We start from the raw sequence: 19,384 nt of genomic DNA on the forward strand, positions 1-19,384 counted from the left end.
TCTATCACGCAAGGTGCTTTTAAAACCAAAAAGAGTGGTACTTGAATTTGTGTTTAGGAAAAGATTGGTTTGAAAGGTTACTATCTATTTTTTTTTCTTTCTATTCAATCATTCAATTAAATATGTCTGAATATTAATTATTACCGTAAAAATTACACGGGGCGCCCAAACATGTAGTCGCTTTGTCTTTCTATTTGTACCCGTACCCGTTTTTTTTGTTAAAAGCCATTTGAAAAGACTATTTTGTCCTTTATTAAAAGACTACTTTCTCTCCAAGTATACGCTAGTCCTCTACTGTCTCTGTCTCTCTCTCCCGTTATTCACGTTTTTTGATTTGCTCTTCTCTGAAATCAAAGGGTTTTCGTCGTTGTTTCGAATTTTCAACTGCTAGTCGTTGTTGTTTCCACATTACGATTTAATCACAGGTACATTGCATTAACTTTCTGGGTTTTATTTTACGATTTAATTTCGGTTTTGGGTTTGATAGTCATATATTTATGATAGGGTTTAGTTTGATAAGTTCATTAGTTTTACTTTTACGTTTGTATTTTTAGGTTTTTTGAACGAGTGTTTATGTTGTTAATGAAAATTCTATAAATTCATGTGTGATTAGACGTTCAAATTTTTAAAAATTTTCAGAGTTAAACAGATGATAATGATACCTTAGATAGGAGCTGAAGTTTTTTTTTCATGTTTTGGCATTATTTTTGATTTTGAATTTTTGTTTTGTTTTTTTGCTGAATGTTTTGTGCTTTTATGAAGAACTAGAATTAAGTTTTTGTGTTTGTAACTGGTGAATTCCATCTTTAGGAGATGAAGTTTTTTGTGTTTGTAACTGGTGAAGTCCAGCTTTAGGAGATGAAGTTTTTGTGTTTGTTACTGGTGAACTTCAGCTCTAGAGCTGAAGTTTTTGTTTTATACCTGTCGAACTTCAGCTCTAGAGCTGAAGTTTTTTTTTGTAACTTGTCGAACTTTAGCTCTAGAGCTGAAGTTTTTGTTTTATACCTGTCGAACTTCAGCTCTAGAGCTGAAATTTTTGTGTTTGTAACTGGTGAATTCCATCTTTAGGAGCTGAAGTTTTTTGTGTTTGTAACTGGTGAAGTCCAGCTTTAGGAGATGAAGTTTTTGTGTTTGTTACTGGTGAACTTCAGCTCTAAAGCTGAAGTTTTTGTTTTATACCTGTCGAGCTGAAGTTTTTTTTGTAACTGTCGAACTTCAACTCTAGAGCTGGAATTTTTGTTTTATACCTGTCGAACTTCAGCTCTAGAGCTGAAGTTTTTGTTTTATACTTGTCGAACTTAAGCCTTCTTAGGTGTTGAAGTTTTAAATGATCTTTTTGATAATGTCCTGATGTTATTATTTGTATCTTTTACTTTTTTGGACAGATGACTCCTAAAGCACCTAAAGATCCCAAAGTAGCTAAAGAAGGCAAAGCACCTAAAAAACCTAGACTACCTGTAGTAGCACCAGGTCCTTATGTCCCTGGGCCTCTACCTACAGTACCAAGACAAAAATATTTTGAGTTTACGGAATGGTTTAACTCTAAGGGTTACTGGAAAAGGAACCATGATTTGAAGAGTTTAATTGCAAATTTCTTGACTCCTGCACAAAGGGATAAGCTTAATAATGGTGCATTTAGATACATTATTGCTATGGAGAATTTCAAATGCAGCATGAAGTTGGTTCATTGTCTGTGTCTTTCTCGAATATTCACGAATGATCGAGACTCCATTAGTTTCAAGATTTTTGGACATGATGTTTCCTTCACCCTTGAAGACTTTCACATTATGTGTGGTTTGCGAATCACAACACATAATATTGAAAAACCATTTAATCGAGAGAGCACTATTCTGAAGCGCTATCTTGGTAAGTCCAAGGGTATGAGTTTGAAAGATATTCGAAGTTTTATGACTCGCAATGTAATTCCAAAGAATGCTGTGAATCATGCACACGTATGCAAGAGTGATGATGATGTAGTTAATCTTATGGAAATTCTTATTGTAGAGTCTATTCTGTTTGGGAAAAATACCGAGTCATGTGTGATTGAGGAGTATGCATCTATCATTGAAGACGAGAAGCTTTGTGCTGAATATTCTTGGGGTAATGTGGCTTATGAGAAGCCCATTAATTCACTGAAACATGCATTGGACAAGTAGAACAAACATCATGCAACTGAGTATAAACTTACTGGATTTCCAGATGTTCGGGAGAAGTATGTAGCAGAGGATGAGTACCTTGATATGCCTCAATCCCCAGGATGTTACGTTATGTATGCATGGGAGAGCCTAAATATCCCGAACTTTATTATATGTTCAAAACTTATGAAGTAAGTTACTTTTTTTTTATTTTTGTATTTGTGTTAATATGTTGATGTATTAGTTTTTTTCTCCTCATAATATACTTTTTTGTATTAAACAGAGATATCGCGACTTTAGGGTATTGGATATAATTCCTACAGAAGAGGAATTGAATTCAATGCCTTTAATTGGGAAATTAACGTGCAACCGGATTAGTTCAAATGTAGTTAATACAGTTCCTTCAACTAGTAAATCACCATGTACTCTGAGTCGATCAAAAGAATTGAATCGAACTCCTATCATTGGTAAATCACCACCTACAAAGAGTCGATCAAAAGAAGCGAATCAAACTCATGACATTGGTGAATCACCACGTAGTCGGAATCAACCAAAAGAACCGAATCGAACTCATTTTATTGGCGAAGCATCTCGTACCAAGAGTCGTTCTACCTCATCTACATCTGACTTTGATGACGATGAATTACTTGATACAATATGCTCTGTAAGGTTTGATCTGAAGTTTTTTTGGGTTTGTTTTTGTAAAAGTACAACATGTTTTTTGAGCTGAAATTTTCTTCTATATCTGAATTTTTGTTGTGTATTTATTGTAGAGGTTAACGACGGAGGTTCAAAGGCATGTAGAAAAAGAAAGAAGCACGATCGTGAATGAAGTTTTTGATAGTGAAGGTAAACTAATTTATAGAGAAGTCTTTTTATTTGTGCTGATTTTATTTCAGATTAATCATTGTTAGTAATTTTTTTTTCTAGGAATATTTCGATGAGAAGTTTGAACAGTTGTTTATGATTGTCAACAAATCAAATGGAATGGACGATGGCAATTTTGATTTGAGTAAGCATCGAGAATATGATAGGAGGAACGACTGTTACAAGATCCATCAGCTTTTGAAGGCGATCAACATGTTCAAGAACAAGTTGAAGAGCATAGTTCCAATGCAGATAGATTGAGCAGAGATGTAAATGATGAAGCACATTTATCAACTGAGAATATTGGAAGCAAGCAAGGTGCACATAATCAAGTTGTTGAGACTGAAGAACATACTGCTCATGATGCATTGCGTAAAGTCGCAGATGATAATGCTACACATAATGAAGCGGCTGTTGAAGGCATTGAACATGTTCAACAATAAGGTGGAGAGGAACAATCCAATGTCTGTAGACAGAGTAAAGGTGGAGAGAAAGGTGCAGATGATCAAGTTGTTGGCACTGAAAAACATGCACCGAGTTGTGCTTTGGAAAGTGATATTGGAAATCAAGCACCTGTTGGTACTTTAAATCTAAAAGACGATCGTTATGCAGGAGTAATAGCGATTTGCAATGAACTTCTAGGTGCTGATACACAGGAAGTTGTTACTATAGGTACAAAGTGTGAAGTTTATAATATTTCAATTATACTTTAGATAGGAGCTGAAGTTTTGTTTTCATGTGTTTGTGTTTTTTGTAAAAACTACAGCATGTTGTTTGGTGAATGTTTTGGTTTGTAACTGGTGAACTTTCAGCTATAGAGCTGAAGTTCTTTTTTTATAACTGTCGAACTTCAGCTCTAGAGCTGACGTTTTTTTATAACTGTCGAACTTCAGCTCTAGAGATGAAGTTTTTTTTTTGTAACTGTCGAACTGAAGTTTTTTTTGTAACTGTCGAAGTTTTTGTTTGTGACTGGCTAACTTCAGTCTTCTTAGAGTTGAAGTTTTAAATATTTTTTTTATAATATCCTTTAGCGAAATTTTCACTACAGGTATAAATTTTTTCTATGCTTTATATATAGAAAAACTAGTTGATCTATTCCCCATCTTTTATGAATATGTAGTGGAAGTTGAAACTAGTCGTGGTTCAATTGCCACAACTCAAAAACTCTCTATTGATGCTCAATTGAATGAAGGTAGAGTTGAGAAAAACTTCCAAAGAATACTGCAATGGTCGTCGACGTTGGTTCACAATTGAATGATGCTGAAATGCTGATATTGGGAAAGGCATGCATCCTAGGGAAACCACAGCGGAAGACAAACATAAAGGTATTCTATATATCATGAATTTATTATATTTGATCGAAGTATATTTTTTACATTTTGAAATTTTACATATTTTATTTTCTTTTTTATGTTTTTGAATGATTTTTCAGAAAGACTGGAGGCAGCTCGAAAAGAATTGGGTGAGATTCTGCAGCAATATGAAAAAGGAGATACATATATTCACACCTGTTGATTCACAGACAGGTGTGAAGTGTGTTGGTATTATTTTATATAATTTAGTCAGTATTATTTATTATTATTTTTTGCATGAAGATACAGGATCTGTTGGAATGCAAACACCATCTGTGTCGCAACACTTAGACCAGGTAATTATTTTCTGCAATTCGATTACTGGCTAATTTATTGCCTAATGTGTGTTCTCTATCAGTTTTATTTATGTTTATATTTTTCTTGCTTTTGCAGATCTCATCTGATGCATCGGAACTTCTTCCAAAACCTAAAAGAAGGAAGATTTCTAGTTCTCCTATGTGTGACACCAGTGATATCCCCAACTTCAATTATGTTCATTTTCACTTGGTAGTACACAAGGGGCTGATTCAGAAGGTAATTCTGCTTTTGTTGTTGTTCGTGAAGAGACATAAGAACATCGTGAACAGCAGGGAATTGGTCAAGCATCTGCCACGATGGCTGTAGTTTCCCCTCTGCTGCTGAACAACAACAGTTAGTTGTGACGGTACAGCAGGAAGAGCAAGCAAAAGGAAAATAATATAAAAAAGGGAAAAGGATGCGTATAGAGAGTATTTGGTTGAGATCTCCTTATGTAGTTTATAAGAAAAAGCAAAGGGGGCAAGATTGGATAGTATGAAAGAATAGAAGAAGGTGTCCCTTCCATTATGTTAATCAAGACAGTGGATTGATGCAAAGATTTAAAGAGTGGTTGGAGATGGATGCCAGTGAATATGATTCAAATCCATTCAGATTAGCTGGACTTGATATTCAAAAATCATTCTTTACCGAGCTTATGGATACTGACTCTGATCTTGCAGATGAAGTAAGTTATTAAGTTTGTTTTTTGAATTGGTTTTCAACTGTATTTCCCAAAAGTTCAGCTTATTTTTTGTAGTATAGCTTTATTCATAGTAAACTGTTGAAGTTTTTTAGCTTATTTGCTAGAACTGAATATGCTTAAGTTTTTGTCATGCTGTTTGTAGTTGTATAATGTGTTTTTTCTAAACTTCATAGTGGTAATTTCACATGTTATCATTTGTCGTTGTCCATTTGCAGCATATTGATGTGGGCGTATATTACTTGCGCAAAAAATATTGCTATCACCTTCCACGTTATACAAAATCAAGATGTGCAGTAACATATTTACTTTTCGATCAGTATATGACTATCCTAGATAGTATTCATCCTTCAGAAGAAAAGTTGAAGATAATTGAGAAAAGGAAGCAAAAGAGAATGGCAGTTCTTAAGAGCAAATCAAAGAGAAAGAAGATATCCGAAGAACAGATTGAAAAAAAAGAAGCGGTTATTAAGCCACTTACAGACTTTTGTTGGTATGAGGAAGAATCAACGAATGAAAAGGTGGCCAACTACGTAAAAGGCCTCGACCTTTCCTGTGGTATCTCATGGGCATTTGCCAAAAAAGTATTCTTTCCATTTCGACTTAAGCCAAGAGAGGGCCAAATATCTACGCACTACTTTTTTGGAATTCTGGACTTTGAAGACAAATTTATATATGCGTATGATTCCATGGGCGATGCAACATACGAGCGTGCACTTGAACATGTCAAAATTTATGCCCGGTTGATTCCACACTGTCTCAAATGCTTAAATTTTGGGGAACATAATAAATTTTATGGGGACAGTCCTGTGGAAAAATTTCAAATTAAGTGGATGAACACACCGAAGCAGACTACCAAGTACATGTTTCACATATGTTTTACCATGCATCTTATGTTTATTTTTTTTCCCTTGTGTTAACTATTCTTTAATTTCTTTTTCATGTGTTTTTTGTAGTGTGGATTGTGGTATATTTGCTCTTAAGTTTATTGATATCCGGTTGAAGAGAGAAGATGTCTTCAATTTCGATCAAAGTCAAACATTGACATTCAGGAGAGAATTGGCTGCCAATCTTTGGGCTCATGGAAAGTGGAAAAAAGATAGCGGCTATGAAACTTCAGCAGAACGAGAAGGACATGATTATGGAGATTTTGAAGAGACTCTGTGTGAATATTTTGATTAGAGGATTGGTTGTACATAATTTGGATTTTGTGAATATACATTAATTATTTTTTTAGTTCACTTTCACAAATATGTTTGTGTCTTTTATCATGAATTTTAAGTACATTTTTTGTTTGAAAAAACTTAAGCATGACTTCTGCTTTTTGAGCTGAAGTTTTGTTTAAAAGTTATAAGAAAACTATTAAATCCGACACAAAAACTTCACCTTATCAGGTGGTGAAGTTTTTGGAAATATGGTAAAAAACTTCAGGACATTCGACCGAAGTTTCTTCAAAAAGCTTTAAGACAAAAACTATTAAATCCAACACAAAAACTTCTGCTTATCAGGTGCTGAAGTTTTTGGAAATATACTAAAAAACTTCAGCACATTGGGCCGAAGTTTTTTGAAAAGCTTTAGGACAAAAACTATTCAATCCAACAGAAAAACTCAAATAGGCTGATCAAGTGCTGAAGTTTTTGGAAATATACTAAAAACTTCAGCACATTGGGTCGAAGTTTTTCAAAAAAAGCTTAAGACAAAAACTATTGAATCCAATAGAAAAACTTCAGCTTAACAGGTGCTGAAGTTTTTGGAAATATACTAAACAACATCAGCACATTGGGCCGAAATTTTTCGAAAAAGCTTTAGGACAACAACTTTAGCATGTTTTGGTATTTTTTTTAAGTTGATACTTATCTTCTTTGCATTTACTATCTACTTTTTGTCTTTTGTCAACTACTTCATCTTTCATTTAAATTTGTTTGACCATATAGTAATGATCCGAAAAGTTATTTTTCAGGCTGAAGTTATTTTTTTTACTATAGAAAAACTGTGGGTTTTATTAGGGCTGAAGTTATATTTCTTTTTGCATTTACAACATACTTGTTTTTACCACCTACTTATCTTGTTTCATTCAATTTCTCTGAACGTAAAACAGTAAAAACAACTAAAAAGTTACTTTTACATTTATAGATATTAAATTGATTAGGTGAACTCTTTGTCTATATTAACAATCTCTTCATTTGAAATTTCATAGTCATTCATAGAGTTCTATCATATTTCTTTAAATTTGTATTCATCCTTAGTCTTTCAGTTTTTGTTAAAGAAAAAATGTCTGGTGCAAGCGGAAGTGGGAAGCCTAATATGGATGAAATTATGCAGAAGTGGGAGAGTTTGAAGTGTGAATGGTACAATAACAAACCGATGTCTAAGCTTATGCTTTTGTAGGATCAAATAAAGGCTGATTGGGAGAGAATCAGACCATAGTTTTTTGCCAATCAATCATTCCAGAACAGGCTTAACATGGAACGTAGTTGTGGAAGTTATTCAACCTCGTTCGACAAGGTTGTGCAGCAGTTTGATAGTTTTCAGTTTCCCAGCTGGAACGACTATTCCAAGCAGCAAAACAACCTAAAGACTCTTCTTTCTCTTATGGACAGAGTAATCGTCGAACAAAGTCAGCTGCGTGATCAATTCAACAAGTTAAAGATTGATCTTCTTGAATTCAGTGGTCTTTTGCCCGAGTACCCTATAGTTATCTCCGATAGTGATGATGATGAGATATTTATAGAAATTGAGGAGTACTGTGATGACGACGATGATGATGGTGATGATTGTTAGTGTTTGTAATCCTTTTTTATGTTTTCAATGCTATGCTTTTTGTTTACTTCAACCCATAGAGCTGAAGTTTTTTAGGTTAATTTTGTATAACTTCAGCCCGGAGAGCTGAAGTTTTGTTTGTAAATGTGTGTTGTTCTGACCTCTTTTTATATCAATGTAATTGTCACCCTCTTTGTTCTTAGCTTTCTATTGCATTATCCTTGTTATTTGTTGGTATTTGCTTTATACTTCTTAGTTGCTTAGAGATGCTACAACTTTTGTTTGTACATGCGTTTCTTTTTGTGTGTTGTACGCATATGTGTGTGTGTGTTTGTTTAAGGATATGTATTTCACATACTGTAACCTGAAGTTTTTTCTTGCAGAAGTCATTGTGTACTTTTTAAAAATGCAACAAAACCTGTAAGCCTGCGCAACAAAAATGAGTGATTTGTACTTTAGCAGTATATAAAATTGTCCAAGAGCTTATTTTTTTATTCCTATGAAAAAAATCACATTTGAATTATGTCATACAATAAAGAAAGTCTAAATTCAGACCAAGGATTATTGAAGCTTGGAGTAATTTTCAGTGTGTTTCTTGGAATATGGATGAGGTACTGGAGAAGACAAGCACGTTGTTCTGTTATGCCCAACTTGTTTACATCGACTGTATTTGGTAGACTTGAATGGTACTGATGATTCAGTCGCAGGTATATGCCTTTTCTTTTGTCTTCTTCCTTGTAAAATCTCTACATCGGGAGGTTTTGTGATCTTAGAATGTACATTTTGTGGTATTTTCCATGATTTTTGATCTCCCACGATATTCAAATGTCCTTCATATGTTTTCAACCATGTTTCCCTTGAATACCAATTTGAGCAGTAATCAGATTTCTGCAAATATCTCTTATTAATAGCAGCAATTGCATGTGGACTGGGCAATTCATCAAGTTGAAATTCCAGGCAGTCACAAGTTCTATTCTTTAAGTCCACAATGAATTCAATTCCTTCACTATTTATTCTAAACAACATTAAGTCAAGGTTGAACACCTAACAAGGAATAAAAAATTAAGACAAATTATATTAGTGTATTTTTTCTTCAAAAAGAAAAAGTATGAATTTTTTTAAATGTAAGCAGTAAATCACTGCAACAGATATAAAAAGCTGAAGTTAATAAATATACTCACAAATATTTTGCAAGCCAAGTCCATCTTCTTAGTCATCTCTTCTTCTGTCTATATTGATACTCTGTGAAAAGTTTCATTTGCCTTTTTTCTCCGTTCATAAAACCACTCTCCCAGCTTTTCTTGGATGAAATCTAACATTCTTAAAATAGACATTTCTCTCCCTTTTAGTAGAACAAAATTCATTGATTCTACCATATTTGTTGTTAGCATATCATAACGTCGCTGTGGGAACCACGATCGAGCCCATCTCTCGGGAGGCTCTTCCATTATAGAATTGTATGTTTTCTTGTCAATACTTTTGAGTTGGGACATTAACTGATTAAAATCTTTACGTTTGTATGACCTTGCAGCACTTTGCAAAAGATTTATTACCGTGGCCTTTGCATGTCTTTGCTTTAAATATTTCTCAAAGTGATAGAGGCAGATACCATGGTGAGCTTCAGGAAAAACTTTTCTAATACCATTTGCGATCGATTGGTTTCTATCTGACAAGAAAACCAGTTCATGACGGACTTGAATTGTTTTTCTCATTTCCCCGAAGAACCAAATGTATGCCTCATTGTTTTCTGAATCTGCTACACCAAAACATAGAGGAAAGATTTGATTGTTTGCATCCTTTGATACAGTAACAAATAGAACACCACGATATTTTGACTTAAAAAACATTGCATCTACTGCAATAACGGGTCTGCAGTAGGACTAACCAGCTACTGATGCCGCATGAGCGAAGAACAAGTAAGCAAATCTGTACATGGAAACACAAAAAAATAAATCATAAGGTGTGAAGTTTTTCAAATAGTAACATTTGAAACTTCAGGCTGATGGTTAGTATTATTTTGCTTACCTATTCTGCGAATCTCTTTTTATGCTTGTGTATGTTCCTGAGTTTTTGGCCTCCATCATGTGTAGGTATGAAGGAAGAATCTGGTAGTTCTCTTTAGGTGTTCCCCTTATGCAAGCAACAACTTTTTGAATAGCATGCCATGCCTTGTGATAACCAATGTCAATTCCAAATTTCTTTTTCATTTCATTTTCTACAAAGGCTGGTGTAACCTCTATCTTTTTGTCTCGAACATGTTCTATAATTTGTTCACTTATAAATTTGATGTAGTATGCTTCTGATATTATTTTCTTGCATCAACCGAGCATTCATGGATGTTATGATATTTTATCACCCTGAACAGTGTGGAATTTTTTATTCTGGTAGCACGTACATTCCAACCACATTTGTCCACGATGCATTTCAGCTCGTATCTCTTGGAACATAATCTAACAGCAGTGAATTCAACTTTTTGATTTATCTCCAAGCTACGGAAAAATTTAGTCATGTTTTGTTTATTCCCAAAGATTGATCCAACTCTTACTTCCTCAGGCAACGCATCGTGCCTAAGTATTTTACATGGTGGAGATTCTTTCACCTTTCTCCTCACTCTTTTTCTTGATTTCTGAGAAGCACAAGAACTTTCAGCAATTTCTTCAATTCTATGTGATGTTATCGGTATAAGCTCCATGTTTACTTCATCTTCATTGTTGTTTATCATTGCAGAAGGTGAAAAAAAGTGTAAGCACGTGATTTTTGCTTCACGAGCAATTACTCCAAAAGGAAAACAAATAGTGATAAATGGCCTCACTGTACGATTTGTCGTTTTTCCGTGACAGGTGTTGTTAGTCATGTGTGGGTCTGCCCATTTTGCAGTTAATCTTACTGATCAACATACAAAAGCATGTCTGTCAGGGTAGTCAAAATCGTAATTCAGTCGTTAAAAAGAACGAAAATTCAAAAGATATATAGGCGTCGTTCGTTCTAGGTTGTGATTTAACTTACTTAAATATTTTAATTTGGTGTGATAATTGTATTGAAGTGTCACATGGTTGTTTGTTTTAATTTCATTTTTGTTTCATTATTTATTTTTGTCTTTGTTTTAAAATAAGAAAACAAAGAAAAGATTGATTTGGGCCCAGAAAATGAAATGAAAATAGGCCCAAAACCGACCAAGGACCCGGTCCAGACCAGGCCTGCCCAGGGACCTCCCGAACGACGCCGTTTTAGGCAAGTCGATCTGAGCCGTCTTAGCCTCTTGATCCAACGGTCCACATACGCACCCGTGACCCAACCTGTTTAGCCGGTCCAACCCAATCCATCACTTAAACCCAAACGACACCGTTTTAATACCAAACGACTTCGTCTCACCCCTCACCAACAGATCCAAGCCGTTGAGATCATCTGATCCAACGGCTCCGATCTAAACCCCTAGACCATATATAAGCTTTCCCTCACACCCCACGCCCCCTATCCGAACCCCACCCTTCACTCGTCTCCTTCCCCGAGCCCTGAAACCCCCAAACCCTAACGCCGCCCTAGTTTCCTTTTCACCAGAACCCGGTGGCATGAATGTCGGTGACCACCCCCTTCACACCCTTGAAGCATCCAACCACCCTGAACACGAATCCACTAGCCATGTACCTCGAATCACCTCCTATCGTCTCGAATCTGGATTTGAAGATTCGAGACAAAACTCGATCTATACCAAACCTCCCCATCTTCATACCAAACACTCCCCGGACCCTCCTCGTGACCAAACCAAACTTGGTTTGGTCCGAATCTACCCACAACTCCTAAAAAACCAGATCTGAAAATCTGAACCTTAGAACACAAGAGCCTGAGGAACCCGACCTGCTTCATAGAGGGTTTGAGGTCTAATAGACCGGTTAGAGTTTGTTTGGCCTCAAATGGTCAAATTTAATTCGGACTGGGGTCGGCCTGCTTTGAACATTTTTTAGTAAGTTTTCCCTTTCTGTTTTTGTGTGGATGAGTATGTTAGCATGTTCTGTTGTGTTTGTTCGGTGTTTTCTGATACTTTTCTTAATTTCTTCCGTCTTTGTAAAGACCTTTTATTTAGTCAATTGTTTTCTGTGTATGATTTGAATGTATTCTGTGATATACATGTTCGATTAGATTAGTCGTCAAACGAGTTAATTCATATAGGTTCCCAGTGATTGAACAAAGTTGTCTGAAGTCATTCGGGACTCTGTACGTGTTGTTTATATGAACGATTGATTGTTATGTGTTACGATTAATATAGTCGAGTCGATATATGTCGTCAATTAGTTTCAGTCATTAATGGTAACAACTTGATTCATGTTGTTTATTTCTGCTGTGATCGTATTTGAATCCCATTAGGAACTGAATTGTATTGCCTATTGATTTTGTTCAAATTGAATTAAAGAACATCTAGGGGAAGGTTATAATGGCAGTTCAGACTTTGATTTTAAATATGATGCCATGTTTATTTGGTTTAGACCGTGGGCAGCCTGTGTATGGTTAGCTTTAAGGAATTAAAATAATGGGACATCATGTGCTGTTAGATTATATTCCTGCTGCCCATACTTTGGTTAAATAAACAAGAGATTTGGACACTTTAACAACAAAAAGAGAGAGGGGCTGTCAGGGATTTCATGGGAGTTTTGTTATTTAAAATAAGTGAGTGGAAAAACAACAGGGAGGGGGAATTTTGAATTGTCAAACAGACTGTAAAGTGTTAAGGTTAGGCTATAAAAGAGGCAGACCTTCCATTAGAAAAGGGAGTTCATTTTTTTTGGAGTCTTGAGAGATTCTGTGAGTAAGAAAACTGAAAAAGGAAAAACAGAAATAAATTTCAGAACACTGTGAATGAGTATTGTCTAAAAGAAACTGTGTAAGAGTCCAGTTTGATCAGGTTGTCTTTGTGGTTTTGCTTTTTTGTCGTTTGCCAAGCTTTCTTGTGGTCATTGGATTTCTGTTGCTGTTACATTCAACATTCTGGGTTGTTGTTTCCTACTCTGTTTTTCTGGGATTGTTTATTTGTTGCTCGACTCCTTGTTGAGCTTCATCATTGTTGGCTGGTTGTTGTTGCTGTGTTGTTGCTGTGGATCTGCTGTTGTTGTTGTTTGATGTGTACTACTCAGCTGATCCTTTTCCTTCTTCTTTTGTTCCTCTATACCAGGTACACAACTAATACTGTCCATGTAATTTGAAAGTCGAGCATGAATACAAAAGGGAAGATTTGAAGACATCTATGTCCACATGTAGTTGCTATATAGATGATCATGTAGTGTGTAATGGTTTACAATCTTGTTTGGGTATTGGAGTTGGTCCTTTCATATAGTGAATACAAAAAATGTAGTATGGTTTAATATCATATGTTGGTTAGGTTGACAGACAAAAGGATTGGCAGTATACTAGGCTATGTCTTGGAAATTAGTTGTGTTTTGTAATTAGCATTCTCTTTTAATGCATGTCAAAGAATAAAACTATCCGCCTCAGTTAGTTTTCATTCTCTTTTGATAAACTGCCTCGTTATAATTATCAAGCCACACCCTTATAACAATTAGCACAAGTCCGTGCCCCTCAACCTTATGAAGGTCGAGCCCAGGTCAAAACAGACCAAACAGACCCGCCTCGGATAAACAGTGGCCCAGGTCTGGCCCATTCCGCATGAGCTGGATTTGGGCCCATAATGTTCGATCAGCTGTCCGTATGCATGGTCACGTTTCCTTATTCTGTAAAAGCATTTCGGATCCTGCTATAAATAATCTGCAAGCATGTAAATAATTAAGAGATTTTCTTTTATTTTAGAGACGAACTTAATAGGAAATATAGTCATTATAGGTTTATCCTTTAAAATAAAAATGAGACGAGCCTCGACAAACAAAAAATGTAGAAGCTGCGGGGCCCTCTAAATGTATATATTAAATACTTAGATTCCGGGACGGGCCGTTTAGCAAATTTCACGGCCCTTCCCAAAATAATAACACGATAGTCTCTTTAGGTGCGTGTTTAATAATCTACTTTCTTAAAACTTGGGGTGTGCATTTCATGCGACCCAGATCCAAATCCCAAAACATCAAATAAAATATGTTCCAGATTGTGGGTGCATTTCATGTGACGCAATCCAAAGACATGTTTTAAGCGATGTTCACATCCTTTTGAAATAATAACAATAAAGCGGTAAAAAGTTAAAATTGGCACATTGGTTCATAATGGTATTTAAAATCAGATAAATAAGTCGAATATGACAGTTGAGTGACCGTGCTAGAACCACGGAACTCGGGAATGCCTAACACCTTCTCCCGGGTTAACAGAATTCCTTATCCGGATTTCTGGTGTGCAGACTGTAATATGGAGTCATTCTTTTCCTCGATTCGGGATTAAAATTGGTGACTTGGGACACCCTAAATCTCCCAAGTGGCGACTCTGAAATTAATAAACCAATCCCGTTTCGATTGTCCTTTAATTGGAAAAACTCCCTCGTACCCTCTCGGGTATGTAAAAAGGAGGTGTGACAAAAAGCTTTGTTGGATTGTGTGTTGGTTGTCAATTTGCATTATTAGCTGTCCTTCTTCTTCTTGGTCATCGACAAACTGGTATGAATTTATTGGAGTAGGGGGTAATTGTTGCAGCACTATGTATTCTGAAGTAGCTGTAATGTTAGAAGGTTGTTGTCCGTTGTCTACTTCCATTATTGACACTCGTACTTCATGTTGATAGTCAGCAAAAGGTTCTGAATCTATCGCATATGCAAGAGATTGGTTGAATGTTGCTGATTATGAAGGTTGTATTTTTTCGATGAAGAAATGACAATTCTTGTATGCTGAATCAGTTGTAAGCAAATGTATACACGTACTGAGTTCTTCATCTGAAGTTACAAGCATTCCTTTGCTTGTATTTAGTTTGATATTAAACCATACTTGTAATGCATATCTGGTTGAATCAATATTTGCAACTTCACTAATTTTCTTCAGGAAAGTATTGAATGATATGTCCTTATTAAGTAGAACAAGTTTTGTATCATGATCCAAGTATTTGAAATCAGGAGTCCAACTCCCATTGAAAGTTATAACAATGCAAATCGAACTCATCCTGCAGATTCATGTTTAGTGGCAAGTATTAAGAAAGTGAACAGAAGAATTTTTTAGGTTGTTTGTGCTGAGGTTTTTACAAATAAACTAAATCACTTAGGCACCTTCTGCTGAAGTTTATTTTGGAAAAAGATGTATGACATAATTAATGAATCCTGCAAAGAAAACTTCAGCTTATAAGTGCTAAAGTTTAGAGATAAGATTAATAACTTCAGCATATTAGCTGAAGTTTTTTTATGATGGTGATTCATCAATGCAGGGGAAAAAAACTTCAGCACCTAGGCCGAAGTTTTTTTGGTGCAATATGATTTTTTAATTTAGCCAGTGTAGGAGGAAAACTTTAGCCCTCCTGCTTAAGTTTTTAAGTAAATTAAAAAACTTCAGCACCTAGGTCGAAGTTTTTTTGGTGCAATATGATTTTTTAATTTGGCCAGTGTAGGAGGAAAACTTCAACCCTCCTGCTTAAGTTTTTAAGCAATAACTAAAAAACTTCAGCACCTAGGCCGAAGTTTTTTTGGTGCAATATGATTTTTAAATTTAGCCAGTGTAGGAGGAAAACTTCAGCCCTCCTGCTTAAGTTTTTAAGTAATAACTAAAAAACTTCAACACCTAGGCCGAAGTTTTTTTAGTGCAATATGATTTTTTAATTTAGCCAGTGTAGGAGTAAAACTTCAGCCCTCCTGCTTAAGTTTTTAAGTAATAACTAAAAAAATTCAGCACCTAGGCCGAAGTTTTTTTGGTGCAATATGAAATTTTAACTTATGTTTTATGGTTTTTTACCCAGTGTACGAGGAAAACTTCAGCTTTTAATTATTGACAAAAAAACTTCAGCAACAAAACAATCATATAAAATTTAATATAATTTCTTCTTCGTTGTGTTATTTGCCAGCTCGTTAACTAAATAACTTCAGCTTAGAATGTTAGAATTCATCGTCAAATAGATTTAGAATTGCAAATTCAGCATATCAATGAAGTTTGTCAAACAACTTCAATCAATCAATCAATCAGAAAACATATAATTTAAAAACTATTTTGAATTCTGGAGATGAATTTGAATACTTACAATGTTTTGAATTTGAATTCTAAATTTGAATTTGAATGCGAAACGCGTTCTCAGGAGAGACGGACTGATGGAGGAGATCTGGAATTTGAATCTGGGAATACGGAGGAGAGACGGACTTTTATATGTTTTGAAAGGGGTATAATTGTCATATTATTACGAATTTTTTGTTAGTTGGTTAGGAAATCAGTAGTTTTTAAAAATAGGGTATAGGTTAAAAGATGGCATAAAAATAGTGTACGACTACAAATCCCCCATTATTACCATTGCTACAGGCTCCCTTCAACTTTAAACACAAAATAAAATAAAACTATGATCTTGGCATGGAGATGATGGGGTTTGAAAAGGAACCTTTGGTAAGCCATCTTTGCCAGGCTTCGCAAGTGGTGGCGACTTCTTTTAAGAAGAATTAACCCAAATAGCCGCCTAAATTATTACTTAAATTAAAAATAGCTAGTGAATGTATAATATATACATAATTTATGTATTATATATGTATAATTGTGTATAATTAATATATAATCTATGTATATGGCTATAAAAAGTGAACAATTAATATGGCCAGCTATTTGTGTAAAGATCTCTTTTTTATCCGGCCCATTTCGTAGCCCACTAAGTTTAAGACCGTTGGAATTGGGCTGCTTGAATATTCACCCATATGAAAAGGCCCAATTATAATCCCTCTTACTCCTTTTGGGGTGAAGATAACAAATGACTGGAAAGAAGCTGATTTTGAACTTTTAACCTTTGGGACATGTCACCTGATCAATAGGCAACACTTCAAGTTCAACAAATTTTACCCCATGAGCTAAATTTTTAACTTTTGACCGTTGAAGGTTTGTCCTATTTCTACCATTTTCTGCTCATTTTGTCATTCTTGGTCTACCCTTTGCTCCTATTTTCAGAAGATGCAGGAGTAACTGTTTGCAAGGCCATGAGCCAAAATTTAGTTGACGTCATTATCTTTGAATGAATAAAATGATATTCTGTGCACTAATTTCTCCTTATGTGCGAAATCAGAAAAATGACAATCATATATGGTTTATTATATACGTAGTATTAATAACTTACATTGTGTATATGGTAGAAATCTGGGCTACCCGATTTCATCCTTTGGCCGAGATAGGAATATCGCGTCACAGAGCTAGGACGTCGAGTCTGGAATCGAAGCCTCTTTTTGGACCGAGGCCGACATCAATTGCGGCCAGAAAGATACAGACTTCGAGTGACATCGATATAGTTTGATAACGAAAAAGACGAGATATCCGCGATTGGTCGAGGATCGTGGCGTGAATCTCGGAACGTATCAATCTACGGCGATTAATAAGATATTAATATGGTTTCCTACTATAATTAAAAGTGTACCTTATTTAAGACTCCTCTATTATATAAAGAGGGATCTCATTCATTTGTAAGCATTATTGTTCACTGATAAGAATATATACACTCGTTATTTTCCTGCTATTTCACTTACTGTTTATCAGAGTTGCTTTATCATTTACTATTCTTATTATTCCACCTCAAGATTATCCTGAATCAGTACTAGAATTCCGGATAAAAGCGACCAAAGTTGGCCTGTCAAGAAAAGCGACCAAAGTTGGTCGCTAAATTGGTGAAAATAATAAAATAATTATTTGAAACACATTAGCGACCAACCTTGGTCGCTACTTGGTCGATAATTTCGTCAAAATGTTGACCAGACTGGTCAGACTTGCTTGGTCAAAGAAATACTGAGATTAGCGACCAACGTTGGTCGCTACAGGGGGACCCACTTATAAAATTTTAATAATTATAATATTATTTAAAGTTTTTTATAAAATATAAATAAATATAATTTAAAATTAGCGACCAAAGTTGGTCGCTAATTAAAGGGTAAGCAGATAGCGACCAACTTTGGTCGCTAATATGGGACCCAGTTATAAAATTTTAATAATTATATTATTATTTAAAAAAAATTATAAAATATAAATAAATATAATTCAAAGTTAGCGACCAAAGTTGGTCGCTTACTAAAATAGAGACCAACTTTGGTCGCTAATCTGGGACCCAGTTCTAACGTTTAACAATTATATTATTATTTTAAATATTATATAAAATATAAATAAATCTGATTTAAATTTAGCGACCAACTTTGGTCGCTAATTTTAATTTATGTATAATTAGCGACCAAAGTTGGTCTCTTTTCAGGTCAACAATGGTCAAAATTAAAAATCACTTTTGTATTTACTATCTAAATAATATAAACGTAAGCCGTTAACACTTTTGTAATACAAGGGATGAATAAACTAAAATATACTCTAACATGCTATATATGCAGTTAAGTAGTACTACGAAGCGTGCGTGTGTGTCTATATATATATACTTACACTATACTATGCACTAAGTATCAGTGCATTAGCTAATATTATATCGAATATAGCTTATATATATATAATATATATACTTACAATATACTATGCACTAAGTATGAGTGCAAATATATATACTTACGCTATACTATGCACTAAGTATAAGTGTATTAGGTAATACTGTATCGAATATAGCTTATATATATATAATATATATACTTACGCTATACTATGCACTAAGTATAAGTGTATTAGGTAATACTGTATCGAATATAGCTTATATATATACTATATATACTTACGCTATACTATGCACTAAGTATAAGTGTATTAGGTAGTATTATATCGAATATAACTTATGTAAGCACGTGATTTTTGCCCTATATGAGAAATACTCCAAAAAAATGCAAAATAAAATGATTTTTCTTGGTGTGCAATTTTGAGTATTTTTGTGACATTTTTGGATTATTATTTATATTTGTCTGTGTTTGTTTATTTGCTAAATTAATAAAAAATACAAAAATATCAGTACATTAGCTAATATTATATCGAATATAGCTTTTTGTGACGACCCAAGGGGTCATCACCGTAATTCTTCATTGTTCCGTGCTCCCGAGGCCTTGAAAACCTCGCTTTTAGTTGCCTCGATTGGCGTGCACAGTTCGGGCGCATAGCCAGAAAGTTTTTATGTTAGAATATGTGAATTATGTGAAACATTTGATGAATTTTGGTATTAATATGCATAATGTTGACTTCGGTCAATATTTTGGGTAAACGGACCCGAAC

The 19,384-nt window shown here is 34.7% G+C and overlaps 1 protein-coding gene across 1 annotated transcript; it reads right to left on the bottom strand.

Annotated features, from left to right (window-relative positions):
* Positions 1–8,672: 8,672 nt before the first annotated feature.
* On the bottom strand, positions 8,673–10,833 carry LOC142162415 (uncharacterized). The gene is made up of 5 exons (XM_075218763.1): positions 10,515–10,833; positions 10,137–10,371; positions 9,997–10,037; positions 9,374–9,864; positions 8,673–9,155 (listed from the first exon to the last, which is right to left on the bottom strand). Exons 1-5 carry the CDS (start codon positions 10,831–10,833, stop codon positions 8,673–8,675), a joined length of 1,569 nt encoding a protein of 522 aa, XP_075074864.1.
* Between the last annotated feature and the right edge of the window lie 8,551 nt (positions 10,834–19,384).

The sequence above is a fragment of the Nicotiana tabacum genome, chromosome 7, assembly GCF_000715075.1.
Source record: "Nicotiana tabacum cultivar K326 chromosome 7, ASM71507v2, whole genome shotgun sequence".
NCBI lineage: Eukaryota > Viridiplantae > Streptophyta > Magnoliopsida > Solanales > Solanaceae > Nicotiana > Nicotiana tabacum.